The following is a 21213-nucleotide window of genomic DNA, read 5'->3' as shown; positions in this document are numbered from 1 at the left end:
GTTTTTTTTATCCCGACTTTCACGTCATTTGAAACTGTGCTGCAGTTGAAAGAGCAGTCTTACATTAAGATGGATGAAATGCTTCATGGGAGAATTTATATTCTTCCACACTCTGATCCTACCCCGCTGACTTTATCTGCAGTAACAGAGCCCCACTCTGACAGACAAGAGCTAATCCCTCCAGCTACACTACACTATGGCAGTGTCTGTTTCTCCTCATGCAGTAATATAGACCGGAGAACAGTCTGCTAGTCAGCTGGCAGTGACTTCAAACTGAACATATTCATGGAGTCTAGTAAGAGGTAGTGAGTTGCAGACAACATTTTTATATTTCAAGCGTAAGTATACACATTTCCTGATTAATTGTAATGAAGCATTACAGTTCAATCAGAAAGACTTTCTCTATGTCTCATTCATTCACCATTCCCTTTCACTCTCCTCTTCTAATCAGCTCATTTCCTCAGATCCTCAACATTTTCTAGATCCCATTTCCCACCACCAGTGTCTAGACCTCTGGTGGGTTTCCTATACTATGCAGCCATGCCACCTTCAAACCTTGATGACATCATGTTGGGTCTAACCACTAAATAGACCCATTTACATCCCATCACATTCATCTCTTACTGTGCATGGCAATACATTTTGTTCATTCTTCAAATGGTGTTTCTCCTGATGAAATGAATAAAATCACTTCGGAAATACCAACAACACTTAACAAATAGAAGAGTCTGTGAGGCTGTGGTTTAGCAGGTATGTCACCATGCCAAGTAAAAAATGCCTTAAATAATTACTTCTTTATTACAGGACTAAGTCTACAGCCATGCTAGTGACCCGTCTTGTTCTACTGGGCACAGCAGTGCTTAAATGCTAACATCAGCAAGCTAACATGTTCATGACAATGCTAACATGGTAATATAAGCATGCTAACATTAGCAAATTAGCATAGAATTAGAATGTAATTAGTTTTGCTGGTATTTAGCCATAAACCAAACTACTGGAAGAAACTGCTAATGCTAATATACTGGCAAGAAGTAGTTCGAGGAGGCATCCTCTATGAACCATGAATGTTTGAGAGACCAAAGACTGCTATCCTTTAATCAAGTGACTGACGGGGCTAAAAATGCATTTAAAACTTGAGTGCTTTGATCTTGAAACTTAATTTTGAAAGAAGAAAACATTATTTAAGTTAATTGTTATGATAGAAAGTTATTATAAGCGACAACAGCACATTTGATGTTTCGGCAACAAAACCTGAGGGACAAAAATCTCTAAAGTCTCTGCATTTCTTTTAACAAACACTAGCTGATATAGAAATAAACAGAGATTATTTTTTTCTTCATAACTAGGATTATAAAGGTATAGGGAGTATTTGGAAGTGTTACGGAGCATAGTTGATCTGAAGTTTATTGTATAAAATTTGAAAGGCCAGTTGAACAAATGCTGGAACACAGAGAGAGGCAGTCAGACAGAAAAGAAGCCTCCCTGACGTGCTTCCTCTCAGGCTGTGTATTATTCCCCAAAGGCTCGGCTGGTCAAATGCTTTACATGTAAGATGGTTAAGGTTCGAGTCAGGGTCGGGATTGGGGTTATGGTCTCCTAATTAAAGAGGCAGAATAGGTTAAAGTCAGGACAAAAAGTTCTACATTGGCTGCATGGTGATTCATTGTCTTTACAACAACAGACATTAAATATGGATTGTTCAGGGGTCAGAGCTCTCCACGAGGGCTAGTTGCATCCAGTTATTTAACAACAGGACAAGTCAACCTCTGCTGCTGCAGTGGAAACCGAGCTCGGGTTTCTGGGAACAGCTCTCATGTCCTGCCAGTCTAAACATGAGGGCCAGGACAGCGGGGCTGTGTGGGAGAGAAACAGCTGCTTTTCACATCTCTCCATGGCTTCCACACAGCAGGGCCATGTTTCACGGTCCAGAGAGAAAAGCTGTTCCAGTCCATAATGTGTCACAGCTAGATAACAAGAGCTAATTGTGCCCGGTTTGATTTAAGGTGACAAATGTGAACAAAACCAACTAAAGAACGGGAGAGAATTTTCTGTGAAATAACTGGTTTCGCTTTAAAATCTGTGTATGATTTCCCATATTAATGCTTGATTTAAACCACTATATTGATGTATTTAATTATATCTTTTAAATAAAAGCTTATTTACAGCTGCTGTTACCTATGCTGTAGAGCGTTTAAGCTTTTATATACCCCTAAACTAAGGAAACATCTGGCTGCACAGTTACAAACAGCAACAGGGATGTGCGCTCTACATTAGCTGACATTATTTAAAGCTTTGTAACAAAAAGAAACGTAAATCTTATCCAACAACTTTTTTCATCACAACATAGGTCCTTTTCAGATCTGGCATCCACATCAGTCCTGAGGTTTTCGATCACAAGTGGACAGCGTTAAGTGTGTTAGTGTTAGTGTGTGTGTGTGTGTGTGTGTGTGTGTGTGTGTGTGTGTGTGTGTGTGTGTGTGTGTGTGTGTGTGTGTGTGTGTGTGTGTGTGTGTGTGTGTGTGGGCGAGAGGGAGAAAAAAATTACTTTACCAATTTTTTAAGTATCCATTATTATATGGTGATCAGTGTTAATATATATAATATATAATACAAAAATAAGTTGAAACGATAGCAGGTCAGAGGGCTTCAGCATTTTCGTTCACGGTCCATGAATGTGGCAACATGTGTCTCAGACAACCTCCAAATGTGGTTTGGGTGATCGGATCTCAGGACGCAGTAGGGTAGCTTCAGACCTGTACTTATCTCTGACCGCTTGTGATTGGATCACTTAGGACGGATGTTAATATCAGGTCTGAACGGGGTAATGGTGTATCATCAGCTGCTGTTGAAAATATGTTTGTTTTAGTGTGACCTACTCTGGATGTCCGGGCTGTATGGATCTTCAATCCTGATGGCGGGCTCCAACACTCTGTAGATGACCTGGACCAGGGAATACATATTGTTCACACACATTACATTACATTTGAGAGTTGAAATGTTAATTAAAAACAGTAGCACTTATGCAGCGTGAGTGTTAAAGGAGGAGTGACTTGGCATTCTGGGAAATTTGCTTACTTTGTTCGTGTCAAAGTTAGACAAGAAGATGAGTCAATTCTGTAGCTTATTTATAGATAAAAAGAGGGAAACAGCTGACAAGGCTCTGATAGTAAGATCTGCCCACCTCATCTTTAAATGTTACTTATCATCACATTATATCCAATTGGAGAGTGGTTTGTGTGTTTTTCTGTTTGTGTGATGGGCTTCTCCTCCAAAACCCATCCTCCATTCCCCTGCAGCTTTCCCCTACTCACTATATAGGGACGTCTATGTAGAGGACTATGTGGTCCAAAACTATACAACTAAACAACTATAGGCAGACAAAAAAGAAAAAAAGGAAAACTAATTAGCCTACATCATTGTGGCATACATGTTTATTTAACACTCAGTATTCATTATTTTAGATAAAAATAACTTTGAATGACCATGTTTTAATGTAGAAATAAACTTGTTTGCCACAGTTTTTGGATGTGCTGCTCTGCTCTTATTCCACATTTAACGCAACCACTCACAGATTTGTCTCTTGGCAGTCAGTAAAACCAGAGAAAATGACGGTAAACTTTTGGTCTTGATCCTCATGATAATTCAGATATTTTCAATAAGAATAAGACGGAGCAGAATCATCATAAATAAACATAAATTTAAACAAAACATCAATTTGTTGCGGCTCAGCTCCGTTCAATCTACTTCCTTCTCTTGTGTGTCTGCTTCCTGTGGCAGCTCTGCTGCTGTTCTTTAATCCAAGAAGAGCAATTGGCCAACTAACCTCAGCTGTGCCCATTAACTCTGCCTGGTTCACATCGAGGTTCTCTGACTAGTGACCTCCACAACGACACTAAAGCAGCAGGTAACCATGCCGATTAATGAGCAGACTCAGCTTGATGGCATGGTCCAACAGGACAACGTCCCCGTGAAGGAAACTCAGAAAAAGCAAACTTGCAGCAGAGCCTTCATTTGCTCCATCACTATGCTCACTGCTAAACAAAATGAGTTGAAGAGAATCGAGAAAGAGTGTGGGGTGCGGTGGGAGACCATGGAGCACAGCCTGTACAATAAATACAAGACAAATAGGCAGATTTATTAAAACTCTTAAAAGAGCATGACTATGCAGCAGTTTGCTTCTGCTTACAGTCTTTATGCCAAGCTCATAGACTGAGAGTGGTATTAATCATCTTATCTACCTTTTGGTGAGAAAGTAAATAAGTTTCCCAAAATATGGAACATTTCCTTAAATGTATGTGCATGAACATTAGATGTGAAACTTCAGAACCCCAAAACACCTTACTTCCATATCAAAATCAATGTATTAGGAAATTAAACAATGAATGTCAAACTTTTATTTTATTCACTAAAATAAAATATGCTTTAGTTTTTGTGTTGTACAGCTCATTTGACCTGTCATTTAGGGTTATTTCTTGAATCAGTCGCTCACCTCTCCCTCTGTTGAAGGCTCAATGTCAGAATAACGCGACTCACAGATGATATCATTAATGTTACGCAAAGGACCCTGGGAGATTCCTGGGAAGGCAGTGGCGCAGTCGTGAGCGAAGTAGCGGTAGACCTGCCAGGTGCGAGCGAAATCTGCTGAGCGTTCGATCAGCATGGCCGCTGGACGGAAGGTCTGCAAAACAAGAATGTCACACAGTGTCCCAACACTTTTTATTGAAAAATACAACAAGCTACAACACAACTGGAGTCATTGTGAGTCGTTCTTTTCAGATTCGTGTAGATGAAGGTCAAGTTAATAAAACAGCTTGGATTTTTACCTTGTAGGTCATGATCAAGTGAGTGAAATGAAACTCTGCTTCCAGATTCAATTGGATAAAGACATCAGACTTTCCTGAGAGAGACACACACAAAGATAATGATACAGAGAGACGTTTACATAAAGCCACATGCTTGTTTTGCCGGTTATTTTAACATGTCTTAAATCATTTACACCTATTTTACATCTCTATCATCCATCTGCCAGAGATGGATGATAGAGTGTAGTGGTTAGCGAGAGTCAGTGAAGTAGCTTCCGTGCTCTTGGCTCGCGGAATGGCGTCTTGACAGGAAACATTCAGTCTTGGCAGGAGAAATGTAGCGAGCAAGTCGGAAAAGCCCACGCACTTCCTGAGTTGTAGGGCATCAAATATTCTGAAAGGCCACTTTACTCTGAAAACGACTTTCTCTCATGTTCCGTGTGCAGCACAAAGCCAAGAGGACTTTCCCATTCCTGTGTACGAATACATAAAATCCACAGCACATGCATTTTACACCTTACAAACTAAACACTGTAATCCAGTAACTTTTTAAAGAAGAGGACACACAACTCTTTTTAACACATTCAAATCACTAATGAAAAAACAGGTTACAGATGATGACTGTAATACATGCTTTGCAAAACTACACACATCCATGCATCCTGGGGAATCCCCAGTTTAACATTTGCAGGTGAAGAAAGTGGCACACAGTATTTACCTGATGCAAAGCGTAATTGCAAATTAAGATCTTGCACACCATAAATCCTTAAAGACAGGTGTGAAGGATCAAAACCTCTTGACATGAATAGAAAAGAAATCTGGTGTGGGTGTGAGGACGGGAACATTGTAGTAATGTAGTGAGTTCCACACTGTGTGGGATTCCATGGTCTTTCTACTGAAGCATGTGATAAAAAGTCCAAAGTGGATTGGGCATGTATCCTCACTAGAACTTCCTTTTAGCGTCTCTCAGCTCATTGATGGCTTTGATAACTGTGGCCACACAGCCTGCAACTCAGCCATGTAGAGCTCAACAGTTTTGTTCAAGAGTTAAAATTCCCATTCATTCTCTAAATATAGATTTTGATTATCAGCCAAATTTACTTGCAGAACCAGAGACATTCTAAAAGTGGGCGATCACTGTTATGCTCTATTGGAAGCCATGACTAAATCAGGGCTAAAAAAGTGTTTTCTTATGTTAAATCGTTAGCATTGAGTCCAGGTGTTTACAGATTTTCGCAGCTACTTAATTTAACATACCAACTGGAACTGTCTTCCCGGTAAATGCATGCGCAACATACGCAAAAACAATCTGCCACAAATCAACAGTTGACAAAGGCACAGGAAGGAAAGAGAAGGAAGGGTGTGACCCAGTCGGAGAGGAGGAAAAACAGAGAGATGGAGAGGGGGGAGAAAGAGAGGTAGCAGGAAGGGAGTGAGTGGATAATTCAAAGGGTCAATGTTGAGCCTTTCTAACTGAGAAGTTTTGGAGAAAGTCATACATACTCGACTGAGAGGAGAAAGGAAACAGACACACACCTGCTCCTCTGTGCAGCTGACACTCACTAACTGTGCCTTATAATGGCTGCTTGTATGCATGCAGCTCCAGGAAATGACCATTCAAACTAGTGAGTGCACACAATCAAAGCACTGTAATCCATATCAAATAGGCCAACTGTGCCACTTTCAGCAGAGAAATGCCACAAAGATGCCATGGAAAAGGAGCAGCAACCAGGAGTAAAAATAGTTGCTAAACTTCCTGTCCCCCTGCTCCTTCGTCTGTGTTCTATTCTGGGTCCTGTAGTGATGCACAGTGCTGTCATCAGCAGCACTCCATTACAGTGCCATGGCTCACAAACAGCTGCAGTGAGCCTTGTGTCCAACACAGAGCTCAGCACTCACTCATTGACATGGAGATTTATGGACACCTGGAAATACACCAGTTTAACTTACTACCATCCCTCACTCTGTTCCATCATCTTCCAATTTTATCTCTGCGTCAGAACGTTTCGCCTTCCTCTATCGTCCCCGTTTCCTTACTCTGCTGAGAGGCCTGAGCAGAACCTACCCTGTCATTAAACTCATCTGTAGCTGGTCTGAGGATGTTGGCCACAGTGTTTGGTTCTTTTTCCCATTTTCTGCATAATTTCTGCTTCAGAATATCCACTCAGTTGCCTTTTTATATCTCCTCCCCTCTATCCTGCCTCTATTCCTCTAATAGTAATAGCTTTCATATACAATTAGAGGCCAAATGAACTAATTAATTGTCATTCTGTTTTACCAACTTTGGCGAAGCCAAATTGAAACATCAGTATGAGAAGTTTCTTTTTTGTCAATGCTTTTATGAGCACTTCAAACCTATTACTTCAGTGGCTTTAATTAAAGGTTTAAGGCAAATTTCTAGCAATGAATATGAAAGTTGAGACTATTCATAACACAGCTTTGATGAGCTGAAAGAAAAATCTACACAAGATTCTTGAATAAAGAGCAAAGACATTAAATTAGAGCACATAAAGCGTTTGAATGTTTCTCGGATGTCTGTGTTGCTGTCAAGTTACACAAAGAATTCAACTAAAGTTGATTACATCAATTTTAAAAGAGTTTAAGTTAAAAGAAACAAAGTCTTGCAGCTTTGTACTTAAGCAAAAGATTGAAACATTACTAACCCTTCATGACAGAAGAAAACCCTTCTCAGGTTGTGTGTTGACAGAGAAATGAACCCAGTCATCTACTTGTGTAGCTGCTACGCTGTGTGAACGACAGCAAAGCTGATGTAGAAGAGGAGGAGGATGAGTGGTGTTTGTGCCGAACATAATGATGTCACAGTGAGGTTGACCTTCAACCTATGAATTTTTCTTTTTATCCTATCAGAAAATTGTATGAAATCATGATTTGGGTCATGGTCAAAAGCCTTTTGATTTGTGAGGTCTCTGTGACTTTTGACCTTTGACCACCAAAGTTTGATTCTTTCTTGAGTCACACTTAGCATAAACGTGCCCAAGGCATCCCTGAGTTATCATATTTGAAAGAATCAGATGGACATACTGAACATCCAAAAACATAATATCTGCAGTCACTGATGTTGAGGCGTAAAAAGCAAATTGAAAAATGTCACTTGATTTGTTCAGACAAAGTCGCATAGTTTTGAAACACATGAATGCAGCCATGAGAAGATAGCCCACAGTGTTTAACCTCTCACAGTAACACAGTACCGATGTCTGCTAAACACCAGTGTATGTGAGTGGTCATGTGATATGCGTTATCAGTCGTGTTAGTATGGACAGGGATTAAAACTGATATGGAGTCAAAATGCATGTGTTTTAGTTTGTAAACTCACCATTCTCAGATTGCCACCAGGACTTCTTGCGGTGAGGTTTGAAGGTGGTGATTACGTTGTCTATCCGGTGATTGATCGTGTTGTAGACAGGGTCATATGGCCGTCTAGAGTCACAGTCAAAACACTTCTTCTCATCCTTCAGCAGGACAGGAAAAGGTCAGTGTCAACAGGTCAGTGTTTGGGGGTCAATGAGAAACACAGAGATCACAAAGACAGGCACAAAACTCTAATATGTGCTCAACTGACCTGAAGATGACTGACGATACAGTACGGCTCTTTTCTCCTCATCCCACATGAAGATGAGGCCTTCAGATTCTTCTCCCTTCCGACCAGCAAGTCCCCTGTTGCCGGGTAGCAGCTGCCATGAGCGCAGCCGTGGGTGTAGTCGGGCACCTGGGCAGCGGCAGCAGCCACGACTGTGAGGGAGAAAACAGACAATTAATTACAGTCAGCAGAGAAAAGCAGCGTGAGTGAAATGATTGATATTCAGCACCAATTCATGAGTTTACATGCACATAAAATCGACATTGAAATCAACCCCCTTTTTTCAGCCGTAGAAAAAGACACAACATGTAAAGCTCTTATCACTTCCTGAGGAAGAAAGACTCCAGGACGGGAAGTACTACAAGAAACCCAAGAACTTAATCCGTAAGAATCTAACTCAGTTATTCAAAGTCCTTTAGACATAAAGAGGTAAATAAAGTGCAGACAGTCTGTTAAAGGGATATCACAGCAACGCTTTATATTTACGCTTGTATTTATGACAATGGAGCCTCATTTCCACTCTAACTCTGATTAAATCACCCTCAGAGTTGTGATCTCCTACGGTTTATATTTCAGATGAAAGTACTGTATTAATGAATCTATTCTCAAGTGAGCAGAGTCAGAGTGCAGTTTCTTTAGAAAGACTTTGATTGGATGATTTGTGTACAATTTTTAATGAGTAACTTCACACCCCCTGGAAATTCTGTCTTTGTTGACCTTCATTGGTTTAACGTCTCACCTCGCTGCCGTGATGTACAGGTGAACTCCAGGACACTGTGACATCACTGCACATCTGACCTCACCCACCCCCGGTGTCGGAGGTGAAACTCTTCAAACTTTCAATCAGAGATGGCAGCAAAACACTGCTTTTCAACCTGGTGTTAAGTTACTCCTGAAGATAAATCCAATGCTACACCAGATTAGCTCTCTAGAATTTCAATTATGCAGTGCAACCTTGTTTTGATGAAAGTCCAATGGTCTAAATCTAACATTGATATACCTATAACATCAGGATAAAGGTCACTCATTTGTCACTCACGCTGGCGCGTTGGTAAAAGGAGACATGAACAAGATCTACACCTTCCACAGTGGATGCATCAGGAAAGTATGCCACATCTCCTGGCCTGAGCAGATCTCAAATGAGCGACTACTATGGCTTGGGCATGAACCGCATACTAAAGATCCCCCTAAGATGGACACTACCTGGAAAAGTATGGAGGTAGACCCTTAATGCCTTATACCCCTCAAGGGACGAATAGAATTAGGTACATTAATAGGTCACTCATTTGCGGAAGGAGACTGGGATCTAATTTGTAAAAATATCAACAACATCTCTAGATTACAAAATCGTATTGTTTTCAGTTTAAAATACTAGATTGCTTCAATCCAAATGTTTAAAGTAAAGCTCAGCGATAACGCACACGCCTGAATGAAGCTTTAGGATTGTTTATGCATATGCTTTGGTATGGCCTTTTTTTTTAAACAATTTTTTTATTAGGTATTAGGCCTAATGATTTTCACATTGAACTTTTGAATAAGTGCAATGGAGTGTAGAGCTTCAGATATGCAGTCAATACTACGACTGCCGTGTTTCTTTTGTTTGTTCTTATTGTCTTTTTTGTCAGTTCACAAAATTTCCATGATGGGACTCTTGCGTTTGTCTTAAAACAACTGTCATGTTTAAGTCATTTCATTTTAACATCTTAGAAGTGACAAGTAATGAGGCACTGAAGCCAATAATGGCCATATTTTATAAAATCTTGGATAATTGGTGAAAAAAAAAGAAACCTCCATGATAACATGATTGGGTATATAGCCGACATGAATTATTAAACCATATTAAATAGTTTTAACTTTATTATCAGACCAAACATTTTGAAACCTTAGCAAGAGTTGATGAAGTTGACTATCTATCGTACTGTTTGTAGATGATGACATGTTGTAGATTTGCTCATCTGACTTAACAAAAAACGCACGGCCAACTTATTTGGCATGGAGTCAATTAGTTTTGACAATTCACCCTGTCAAATGGCTGACTAAACTCCTAATTACAATTTTTGTGCATTGAAAGGAACACTTTTGTAAATTATATTATAGTTGTTTTACTTATATTTGTCTTCCTGTATTATGAACTTCTTTTATAAAAACATCATAAAGGTCATCGACCACAGGATTATGGTCTGGAGACTGCCACCCCACACACACCTACACGGCTACTGCTTGATCAAGAGTTGATTCAATGTTGGGACAACATCCAGTGGGAGCGAGATTATCCGAAGGAAACCCTGCAGGTTAACAGGCTCTGCAGTCTGCAGGGGTCCCAAACAATTGACCTGACATGAGGCCCCAGCTACCGGCTAAATCTAGAAACTCCCCAATGCAGGTCAAACAGAGGTTGACTTAAACCAGCAAGGTAGGAAACTTAAGATCTCAGAAATCATAGGTATTTAGTCATCGCTCAAACTAAAACATGATGTGACATAAAAGTAGAGAAGCATTTTAAGAGATAGTGTGTCTGTCAGTGATAAAGGCACCGGAGCCTTGTTGTTACTGAGGAGCTGTGCTATGTGTGGGAGTTAAAATAAACCTTATAAACCTATGACATTCTGCAGAAGCTGTATTACATTCCACTGGACATCTTGATGAGAACTTCTCCTCCCACAGACCTCTGGGTCCTGTAGTCTGTGTGTGTGTGTGTGTGTGTGTGTGTGTGTGTGTGTGTGCGTGTGTGTGTGCGCGTGTGTGTGTGCGCGTGCGTGTAGCTATGAGGAAATCTGGTATGAGGAGGGTGCATGGGGACCCAGGGGTTCGGCTGTCAATCTATAGTCTGTCAACAACAGGTGTTTCTAATCCTCCCTCTATATAGTATAGAGACCTATATATATATATATATATATATATATATATATATATGAAAATATGCAACATGTAAACACGTCCAGTGAATCAAATTAACAGGGTTTATATTCACATTCCACAACAGATTAAAAAAGTCAAGGCTTAGTCTTCTCCCACATCAGTCTGTGTTATATCATCAGTGTTAAACATTCACACATACACAGCCCATAACTCACAGCTTCATCTGAGTAGCCTGCTGCAGCAGGGTAGTGCTCCTCATACATTACAAAAGTCCTGATGTCAATCTGAGAACCGCTAAATACATGAGCAGAGAAAAATATTTGTTTAAATGCTAAATTATATTTTTTATTTATTTTGTTTTATGCAGAAATTATCATACAAAGAACTAGAATGGCATTCAGTAAAGCGTATACCTCTGCCAAGGCCTATCTTTTGTGAAACCAGATTTAAATTCACTCGATCCAGATTCTAATTTGGATTTGCACCATATTAATAATAATAATTATTGTTACACACACACTCATTAATATCAGTACCCTGCCTGATCTTTTAACAAGATCCATGAATTATTCTCTGAGAAATCAATAAAAGTGTTGAAAACTGTCTTTCCTGGATGCGCCCCCTGATCCAGATCCACACCAAACTTTAATGGGTTCTTTCCTGGGTTAGGGTTAGGGTCAGCTTTTTGAAATTCTGTTTCTTAGTTAGCCTGTATCCTACTTTAATAGCTTGTAGCATATTTTGTTGCAAGCTAACTTATACTAGATAACCATGAAGATAAGGACAACCCTATAAGCAAGTCTTACCACATGGCAGACATCTTGGTAACGGCCCCTAGGGAATTATAATCTTCAAATAGTTCTCGATTGGGACAGTTCATGTCCAAGCCACCTCAAGTTGGAAAACCATAACCAAAGACTTGCCGAGTTGCTAACGTCGTCATATCAATCTACTCATACTCAACTTACATGCCTATACGATGTGATTGAACCAGGAACAATTTGTAAAATACACTCAATGATGGTTGACTTTGCTCAAAGCTATAGAGCTAACAGTAAACAAGCAATGACTTAAATGTTCACCTTACTGAATCAGGAATTGTGCATGGATGTTAGACATATAATTTGCCCCTATCTTCACAGCACATAGTGGAAAGAGGCCCTTTCTCACTAAATATACAAATAGACTCCGACTGAACAAATCTTAAAATTGTGAGTCTGCCATGATGTCAGCTTTCTCTGTAATTGTGTGCCTCGGAAAGTGAGATTTCATAACTTTTTAATGCTGACAGGCATGAAGAGAGACGGCCTGCTGTACCTGCCAGAGTCTGGACGCTCCCAGGATGCTCACTGATTAACGTAGACAGAGACATCTTATTATCACAGCCTGACGCAGCAATCAGGTCTTGACAGGAGGCCTGCTGGGAACTGTGTGGAGGAGGAGTTCACATGGACACAAACACAATCCTGACCCACACGCTTGAGGAAACCTGTGTTTGCCTGGCATCTGGACAAGCCTCAGGTTGGTGCCAGCATAGTGAGTAACAAGTCGGTATAAGATGTGGGCCACAAACACACACCTACAGCAGTGCAGCCCCTCTAATTATCAAGTGAATGCAGGCATCAAGTATATACTTGTTGACTACGCAAAGACATTTATTATATTAGACTTACAAATACAAGGTAGCGATCTGAGCTGCTCAGCATTTATCATTATCAGCAACAACTGACATGACAGCCGTTGATAATACAGGCCTGAGGTCATTCCGTTATCCTTTATCTAAGTGTGGGAGACGGAGAGGAAGAGAGTGTGAACAAACACAAACAGAGCAGGTCAGATGGCTGATTGGATTTGAGGAAAAAGAGGTGGAGACACAGCGCAGAGCTTTCGTTCAGACAGACAGTGGGAAAACCCACACAGACGCAACTTGATATCTAATCTGAAAACTACTGGCACACTATCAAAAGTGTGTGTGCATGTGTGTGTGGTGAGATCAGGGAGGAGCGGGAGCGAGACAGACGTCTGATGTGTCGTCTAATCATTGGTTTTCATGTTGTCTTTTATCTTAGTGTGTTTTCTGTCTGTGTTAACCTGCACAGTCTTCACAGCTCCGCTCATAGCACCAGGGCCGGCTGTGGCTCAGGAGGAAGAGCGGTTCGTCTATTAACCAGAAGGTCGGCGCTTCTGCCCCACTCCCGTTCATTCTGTGTGCCGAGGTGTCCTTGGGCAAGACACTGAACCCCAAAATTGCCTCAGAAAGCTGTGCCACTAGAGTGATACGGGATAGATTAAGTGTTGCCCATAGATGCACTGCACTGTACTGTATGTGTGAGTGTGTGGCAAAAACTGCTCTGTAAAGAGCTTTGAGAGGTCATCAAGACTAGAAAAGCTCTACATAAATACAGACCATTTACCAGGTGAACTGAAATAACTACAGTGTAAAGAAGTTATGCCGTATTTCTTTAGGAAGGTGATTTGTTACTCTATCTCTATGGTAACTGTGGTGTGTGCTACAATATAGAACAACTCAGTCAGTTTAAATGTCTATGATTAGGAATTTAAACAGTGTAGCTGATGAATCGCTTCTTGTTATTGTCACACTGATGCTGTAACACACAGGCCTGACAGGGTGATGACGCCAGAGTCGTATAGTTGACGGTGATCAGACCACTGCTGCCTTGATGTAAACCAGAGAGGAAAGCAGAGGCTAGGGGAGGTTAGGTATGAAAAGAGTGGAAGGTGGTGTCTATCACTTGGTAGTATTGAGAGCTCTTTAAAAACACTAAGAGTGTAGGTTTCAGAGTAGAGGCTCTAACTGTGCAAGTGCAGTGCTTATGAGCAGCAGGAGCAGGTGAAGGATGAAAAAGGGTCAAGAGAGATGCTGATAAGTGCATCAAGATGCCATTTGCCACTTTTCTTGCATGACATATTGTATAAAATATCTGTGTAACCCTAAAGCCCCTGAAACCATGGGTTCAAATCCCAAGTAAAGTATTTCTCTGTATCATTAATATCCATCGCCCCATCAAAGTTTTTTTTAAAGGGGACATATCATGAAAATTCCACTTTGTTAGTGCTTCTACAGGTTAATGTGGGTATCTGGCATGTCTACCAACCCAAAAACTCTGGGAAAAAAACACTCGCGCGTTTTGTTATGGTTCCTCTAAGTCAGAAACGTCATGCTTGAGTGACTGGAATGAGCTTCCTGTGTACTGTGTCGTCACAATACACTGGAAGTCTCCCTACATGGCCTTGGCCCACCCCCCACCTCATCCCCCCCGCCCCCCCACACTCGTTACGCCGGGTTTACACCGGACGCAGCAAGGCTGCGAGGCAGCGCAGCGCCGTTCTCAAGCGCGCAGCCGCCTGGCTGTTCACACGGGACGAGCATTTCTCCGCTGGTCAGCCCCATAGACTGTATATATAAGGTCAGCCCGCGATTCTGCTTTCTCCGCTTGTTGTTGTACCCATTGAATGTCGGGGTTCAGGGGTAAATGATGGTCTTCATAGCCCCCCCACCACCCCCCCCCCCCCCCTCTCTTTCTCTCTCTGTCTGTCTGCTTGTGTGCTTGTAGTGGATGGGCAGAGGGGGACATTTAATTATGTGATTGGGAAAATTAAAACTCCAGGACAACAAGGGGAATACAAAGTATGGGATGCATATTTGATAATTTATATCATATAAAATATGTAATTTATATCGTTTAAAATCATGGGGGGAGAGGGGGGAGGGGGGAGCTGGCTCACTAGCATTTAAAGGAACAGGCACTCAAAACAGGTCACTCTGTGGAGGGCTGTTTTATACAGGGTAAAAAGGGTGCTGTTTGAAATGATCCTTGTGGTATTTTGACCAAAGTATGTTACAGACATTTCATTAAGACCCCAAGGAACCATATCAACTTGTGGTAAAATGGGCATGCTATGTCCCCTTTAACATTCAAACAAAACAGGTGTTATTTCAGAAAGGTTTGACATAGTTGGAAAAGCCCCGCTGCTAAAGGGTGGATGAGAAGATTGGTAACCTTGTCATGTCCTTTAGTTCAACATAAACTCAGATTTAACTCATTGAACTGTGTAATTACTCATTTCTGTCTGTGCAATCCTTTTCATTGTATATATGCTGCGCTCACTGTCGGCCTATTCATTATTTCTATTTTTTATATTTACATAATATCACTTTTACTGATGTATATTTTTAGACGAATAAAGGATTATCTTATCCGTTCCTATATCAGTTTATCATTTTTAAACCTTAGTTGGTGTACACCACTCTTAGTTGGTGGCAAGCACTAACAGCAACAGGATAGTTTTATAGATCAAATCCAACTTTTAGCAAGACACAGAACAAGTCAATCTCCAAGAATATAAAGCTGTTTTCAGACGTGAACTCCACACAATTGGGCTCAGACTTTCTCCAGAGTCTGTCCTTCACACATGAACAATGCAGAGGAGATTCTCCGCTCAGACACATTCACACCAACACAGAAATGTAGAAAGCCCTAATCACCAAGGTGTGGCTCCTGTTTTTCATCCTAAGATATTTGTCTACTAAATGTTTTTTTTTTTCATTTTTGCATCTGTCACATGTTGGAAACGTCATCAACACACCCACTCGCTCGCAGTGAATCCTTCAGAGGATCTCCTGTCATGTTCTCACATTGGTTAATATGCATATTCTCAAGAGATTTTACAAGATGGCAGGCACAAGAAACCCAGGAGAAAGTCCGGAGCCTCTCACTCAGACATTTGTGTTGTCATATGCATCCCCTCCAGATAATGTCAGGAAATGATCCAGAGTATAACGTTTGTCTGAAGCTCTTTCTTTGAATCACCAGTTATGTCCCAGGATCAGCTGTCAGGGGATGTACTTAGTGTTTCTGTTGTGGCTACAAGATGAGTCCACAAAAGTGGTTGGCCTCCACTTCTTCAACTACACAATATTTTTTTATTACCAATTAATAGCTGTCATTTTTAAGCAGAATGTGGTTTAGATGATAAATATGAATGGTTTCCATGTTTCTGTGTAATATGTGGTAGTAGATTGAATTTAGGGATGTTGGTTGGACAATGTGAAGATTTCATATCATTCTCTAGGATTTCTTTGACTAATATTCAGGAATTTTAGGTGGAATACCATGTAGCATGTAGCTGACACTCAAATATATTATATAATGAACCGGTGGTGGGTTTATAGTGGTTTAAATGGTTTGTCTCAGTGGGATTGAAGGGTGGGCAGGCAGTTGACCAGGAGAGAATAGGGGTTGTGGGGCAGGGCTTTTGTTACTCTCCCTCCATCTGATACTGAAAAGTTAATCTTGTAGCTGCAAGGACAAAAGGCAAAGAAGTGATGTAGTTTCTTTCCTTTTCACTTCACTCTTTCTTTCCTCTCTTTCCCCATAAATGGAGAGGCGGAGAGGAATGTAGGCTGACAGCTGAGAGAAGAGAAGGGGGCGGCGATGGTACTGCTGGTGTCTGTGTGTGTGTGTGTGTGTGTGTGTGTGTGTGTGTGTGTGTGTGTGTGTGTGTGTGTGTGTGTGTGTGTGTGTGTGTGTGTGTGTGTGTGTGTGTGTGTGTGTGTGTGTGTGTGTGTGTGTACGCCAGGGTGGGAGTCTCACCTCACAAAATACTCCTGTTCATCCAGCCATTAGCCCGTAACAGTGGGCTATGCACTTTCACCCTGCACTATATTGTGCACTATTCCGCTTGCTTAGCCTCTTATAGCCATACATCACAGTAAGGTTTATTATTGAGCCACATGCGTGTTAATCTTCATATAACAGCACTAAGACAAGCGTCATATACAGTGTTAATGTGGCAGCTGTTAAAGCCCTCAAACAAGTGACAAACTCTCCACTGTTGTGAACCTATTCTCGGCAAAAAAAAAAAGACATGATATCATTATGCTCATGCTACAGGACAGTGAAATGTGACTCTAAGCCAGCACGTCTTCCACATGAGGCAATGCTTTAACTGTCAGAGGCAGATACAGAATGCAGCCTACAGGGCATCTTCTCATGTTCATCCCCATAAATGAATTCTACTCCTGAAGAATGGAGTTGTTGTTTTTCCCTTTCACAAAAAAAGACAACAGAGGAAGTATAGCTCTGTGTTTGTCTGCTCAAAAGCTTAGGATATGATTATCTATTTTATTTTACAATGCAACAGATTAGATAAACTCAAAAGAACAAATCACAGTATAAACACATGATGTGAAAAGAAAAAGGAAAAGCTTGAATGTGGTGGCAATCAAATAACTGAATAGTAAATGTTCATACCACTGCAGCACACATGCCTTAAGCAGCAGGCCCCTGGTTCAACTCCCAGCTGGCTGGACCATTTACTGTATTACTGCATGGATATTCACCAAATCTCTCATCTAAAGAAACCAACTTTTTTTATACAGTACTGTATGATAATGTTAGAGGCAGGAGCTTGGCCAAATAAACAATGTTTTTTTTCTATATTTCCACATATCACTCTGTGAAGTTGCTGACTTTTTACAGAGGAACTGTCAGCTTTAGCCTCAGTCTCACTTTACAGCACTGAGTAATCAGTGACTGCATTTACATGGATAGCAATATTCTCTTACATGGATAGCAATATTCATTTGCAATATTCATTTACATAAAGAGCAATATTCTGATATTAACCGAAGTGAGACAGTCTGAATAACACACTACCTGTAATCAGCATTTTCTGATTTTCTGAATAAGGTCATACTCAGAATAAGCAGTAATCGAATTAGGACATGTATTCCAACCTTAGATGCATTATGTAGACATGTATTCGACTTATCACATTATAATGACCTACTGAAGTCTAAACAGCATTTTGCGATATCGACATACAGCAGCTACCAACTGCTTGACGACGCAAGCCTTGTGCACAGGATGCTATGAAGAAGTCACGTTTCTGGGGTAAGAGAAATTGATATAATGAAGTTTTTGGAGATTTTGGACTGTTGTGTTACACAGCACCACCACCATCGTCAATGACTTTTGGGTGAATGATGCTCTTCCCTGCAGAGTTCACAGACTTATAGACCTATGGTGGCCTGATACCGTTATGCCAGTTTCCCATTAATTTGTCAGCCATCTGTATCCATGTGATCCCTCAGAGTCACCAACTCTTCCAGCTCTATGTGTGTGTGTGTCGGGGGGGGGGACGGGAGCAGGGATGTGGCATCAACATGACACATTCCACTGGAACCAGCCGGCGAAACACAGTTTGCTGTCACATCGACCAGCGTAAACAATGTCGGAAACCAAGCTGAAAAAACAAATAGATGCACAAGAAAGCACACGAGGACACCATGTTTGCCCAGGCAGGAAGCAATGCTGGGGGGGCTCGAACAAAACACGTTGCTGAGGATGTCAAAATGACAGCATGGCCAGATCAAGTATGTGCCCGGCCATCAGGGCAGGGAACTGACAAGAATAGCGTCATTTTAACACAGGCAATGATCTGCATGCCCAACCTGAACGAGTGTGGGACGAGAAGGCGGCGCGGATATGTTTAGCATGCACCATCAGAGAAAAAGTCCACAGCCTTTTATTTTTAACTCCTCTCAGTTCACTAGTTTACATTCTCCCTTGCTGTGTCTCGTCCTCTCTTTGCTCTGCACTTAGCTGATGGATGGGGTAACTTCCACAGCCCAACACCCAGCTGTTCTCCCCCCTCCTCGCCTCTTTATTAATGCCAGCTCTCGCTTCCCATCTATCTTCTCTTCTAATGTCTCCTCCCTCAGCAGCTCAGACTCCTCTGTCTGCCCTGCCGTTCACCCTCATCACTTCTTTCAACCTCCCTTCCTTAATCAAAACCCAGGAGCTCGCCTCTGACAAACAGCCGCCGACCTTAATGTCACACATCACTTTAGTAGATGATGTCCAAAACAGTTCTGTCACTATTAGTGTGAAAAGTGGTGGCAGAGCTACAGACCCACAGCTCGAGAGAATTCACAAAAATTCCAGTATGGTCCTCCTGCTCCACATGACAATCTCAATCTGGAGATTAACATGAGTCATTTTAACATTTTCTTCTTCCTGCTACTTTTTTCTACTACGGTTCTCCAGGGAGTTCTGTAAATGTTCTATTTGTTGTGGTGTGCCCCATGGTTCAGTCCAGTGCATGCAACCATTAAGCCTTATCAACCACAAACCAGGCATCTAGTTCCATTGCTTCACAGATGCATATGATATCAGTCAATGATCTGATCCACTCCAAACTTCTTGGAAATTGCATTTCATACTCTATTGAATGGTTCAAAATCGTCTTCAGGTTCAGGAAAGCTTAGTTTTTGGTTTCAGGAGCAGGCCAAAAGAGGCCATCTAGTTTTTGATCAATGCAAGGACATTGCCAAAGTCGGACCATTTCTCTCACAGGACAATTACACTCAACAATGCTCAGTTTGGACTTCCTGAGAACCTAAATAGACAACTTGAGTGCAGATATCCCTCTTTACTTAAATAAATTCTCTGGCTGTCAGTAACCTGTAGAATGAATTGATTTTAAGGTCACTGTTCTCGATTTGTTCCATTCCCTCTCATCTCATCTGTTCCTCACTTCAGGTCTGAAGTCATCAGTGATATGGCAAGTAATACCATGGCATGTGTGACTCACATCATACTCAAGAAATTTAAAAGACAATGACAATACAACCACACAACATGTGCACAACTTGAGGTTATGTGGAACTGATCAGGTAAATATTCATTTAAGTTCCCAAGTAGAGGCTGCAGGTCATGTTGGTTTAGTTTACGATTGCATATAGAACATATGCATATATCTATGCTTCTGTTTTCAAAGTCCGTCCCAAAAGACTGCCCCCTTCCACACATCATATAAGTTCATTGTATTCTATATTTTTACTTTTTATTAAACTTTGTGGTAGATTTGGAAACAGTCTCAAAATTTGATAATTTTAAGCCTCTTGATAGTTTAAATATTTCTGTTACTTAAACGCTGCAGAGAATATTTCGGAATCTGTCCGGAAAAAGGAAACGCATCCTTTGGCTTCGGAGAACTTATACCAAATATTAAATGTCTAAATGCCTTTAAAAAGACCTTGATTTGTGTTTGAAAAAAAATGTGCATTATAAAAAGCCAAAAACCTACTTGTCATTTTCTGTAGCCTATATTTGGAGTGAATTCATGATATCCAGTACTTTTACTTGGCCTGACATGCTCTTTGACTCCCTCAGCTGTTTCTGAGTGTGTCTGCGCGGCTCTCAGACAGCCCGACAGAGGGTCTCAGTGAGTGAGGCCAGACGCTGGCCATTACACAGGCTGTTATATTAACAAGGCCTGGCACTGGGAGGCAGCTGGTCCCGCTGGAGCAGACATTCACATTCCTGTCCCATCCCGGAGCTGTCTGACTCACTCTGTTGTGAGAGAGGAAATATGAAACAAGGCATCATGAGCAACAGGTGGACACTGGAGAGTGGGCGCTGGATGGGAATCCTGCCCATCCTGCGTCTGCCCAGCTTTCATTCCCACATGTCTGCAGTTACTGCAGATTTACTCACACTTGCATAAAGAAATGTCACATTTCAAGTTTTGCTGACCTCTATGTTGACTCTGGGAAAACACAGGCTTATTATCAGATGGTTCTAAGTGTGTATCTTCAGACCATCAATAAAAATTACAAATAACTTTGACACAGTTTTAAAAAACTAGTGCTGAGCCCGTTATATTTCAATGTCAATATCTTATGATCTTTCAGTCCTTAGCTCTAAAGAGAGATCTATCCATAACTTCTGCTGACGGTGGGACCACCACAAACAAGGGTACAAGGGTGCAGCTCCAGGCCTGAAATTTAACAAAGTGCAAAGGGACTTAAATGATTACGATGATCGTATCTGTAAAATTCTCCTCTACAGCCAGTTACCGGCCACATGCTGCCTGAAGCTGAATTAATCCACCAAATAAGAGGCACACATGGCCGGCAGATGTTGG

General features: G+C 41.2%; 1 protein-coding gene across 1 annotated transcript in view; it reads right to left on the bottom strand.

Annotated features, from left to right (window-relative positions):
* Window positions 1-21213, bottom strand: part of lamb2 (laminin, beta 2 (laminin S)) — a 50917-nt gene that overhangs the window by 22099 nt on the left and 7605 nt on the right. Inside the window, exons 3-7 of the mRNA XM_034591344.1 lie at window positions 8383-8552; window positions 8137-8272; window positions 4824-4897; window positions 4490-4678; window positions 2877-2940 (exon numbers count right to left, since the gene is read on the bottom strand). Of these exons, the coding sequence (XP_034447235.1) occupies window positions 2877-2940; window positions 4490-4678; window positions 4824-4897; window positions 8137-8272; window positions 8383-8552 (633 nt within the window). The remainder of the gene's footprint in view (window positions 1-2876; window positions 2941-4489; window positions 4679-4823; window positions 4898-8136; window positions 8273-8382; window positions 8553-21213) is intronic.

Source organism: Hippoglossus hippoglossus, chromosome 7 (genome assembly GCF_009819705.1).
Source record: "Hippoglossus hippoglossus isolate fHipHip1 chromosome 7, fHipHip1.pri, whole genome shotgun sequence".
Lineage (NCBI taxonomy): Eukaryota > Metazoa > Chordata > Actinopteri > Pleuronectiformes > Pleuronectidae > Hippoglossus > Hippoglossus hippoglossus.
Note: the sequence above shows the minus strand (reverse complement) of the source record. Positions and strands in the feature narration are given on the sequence as shown.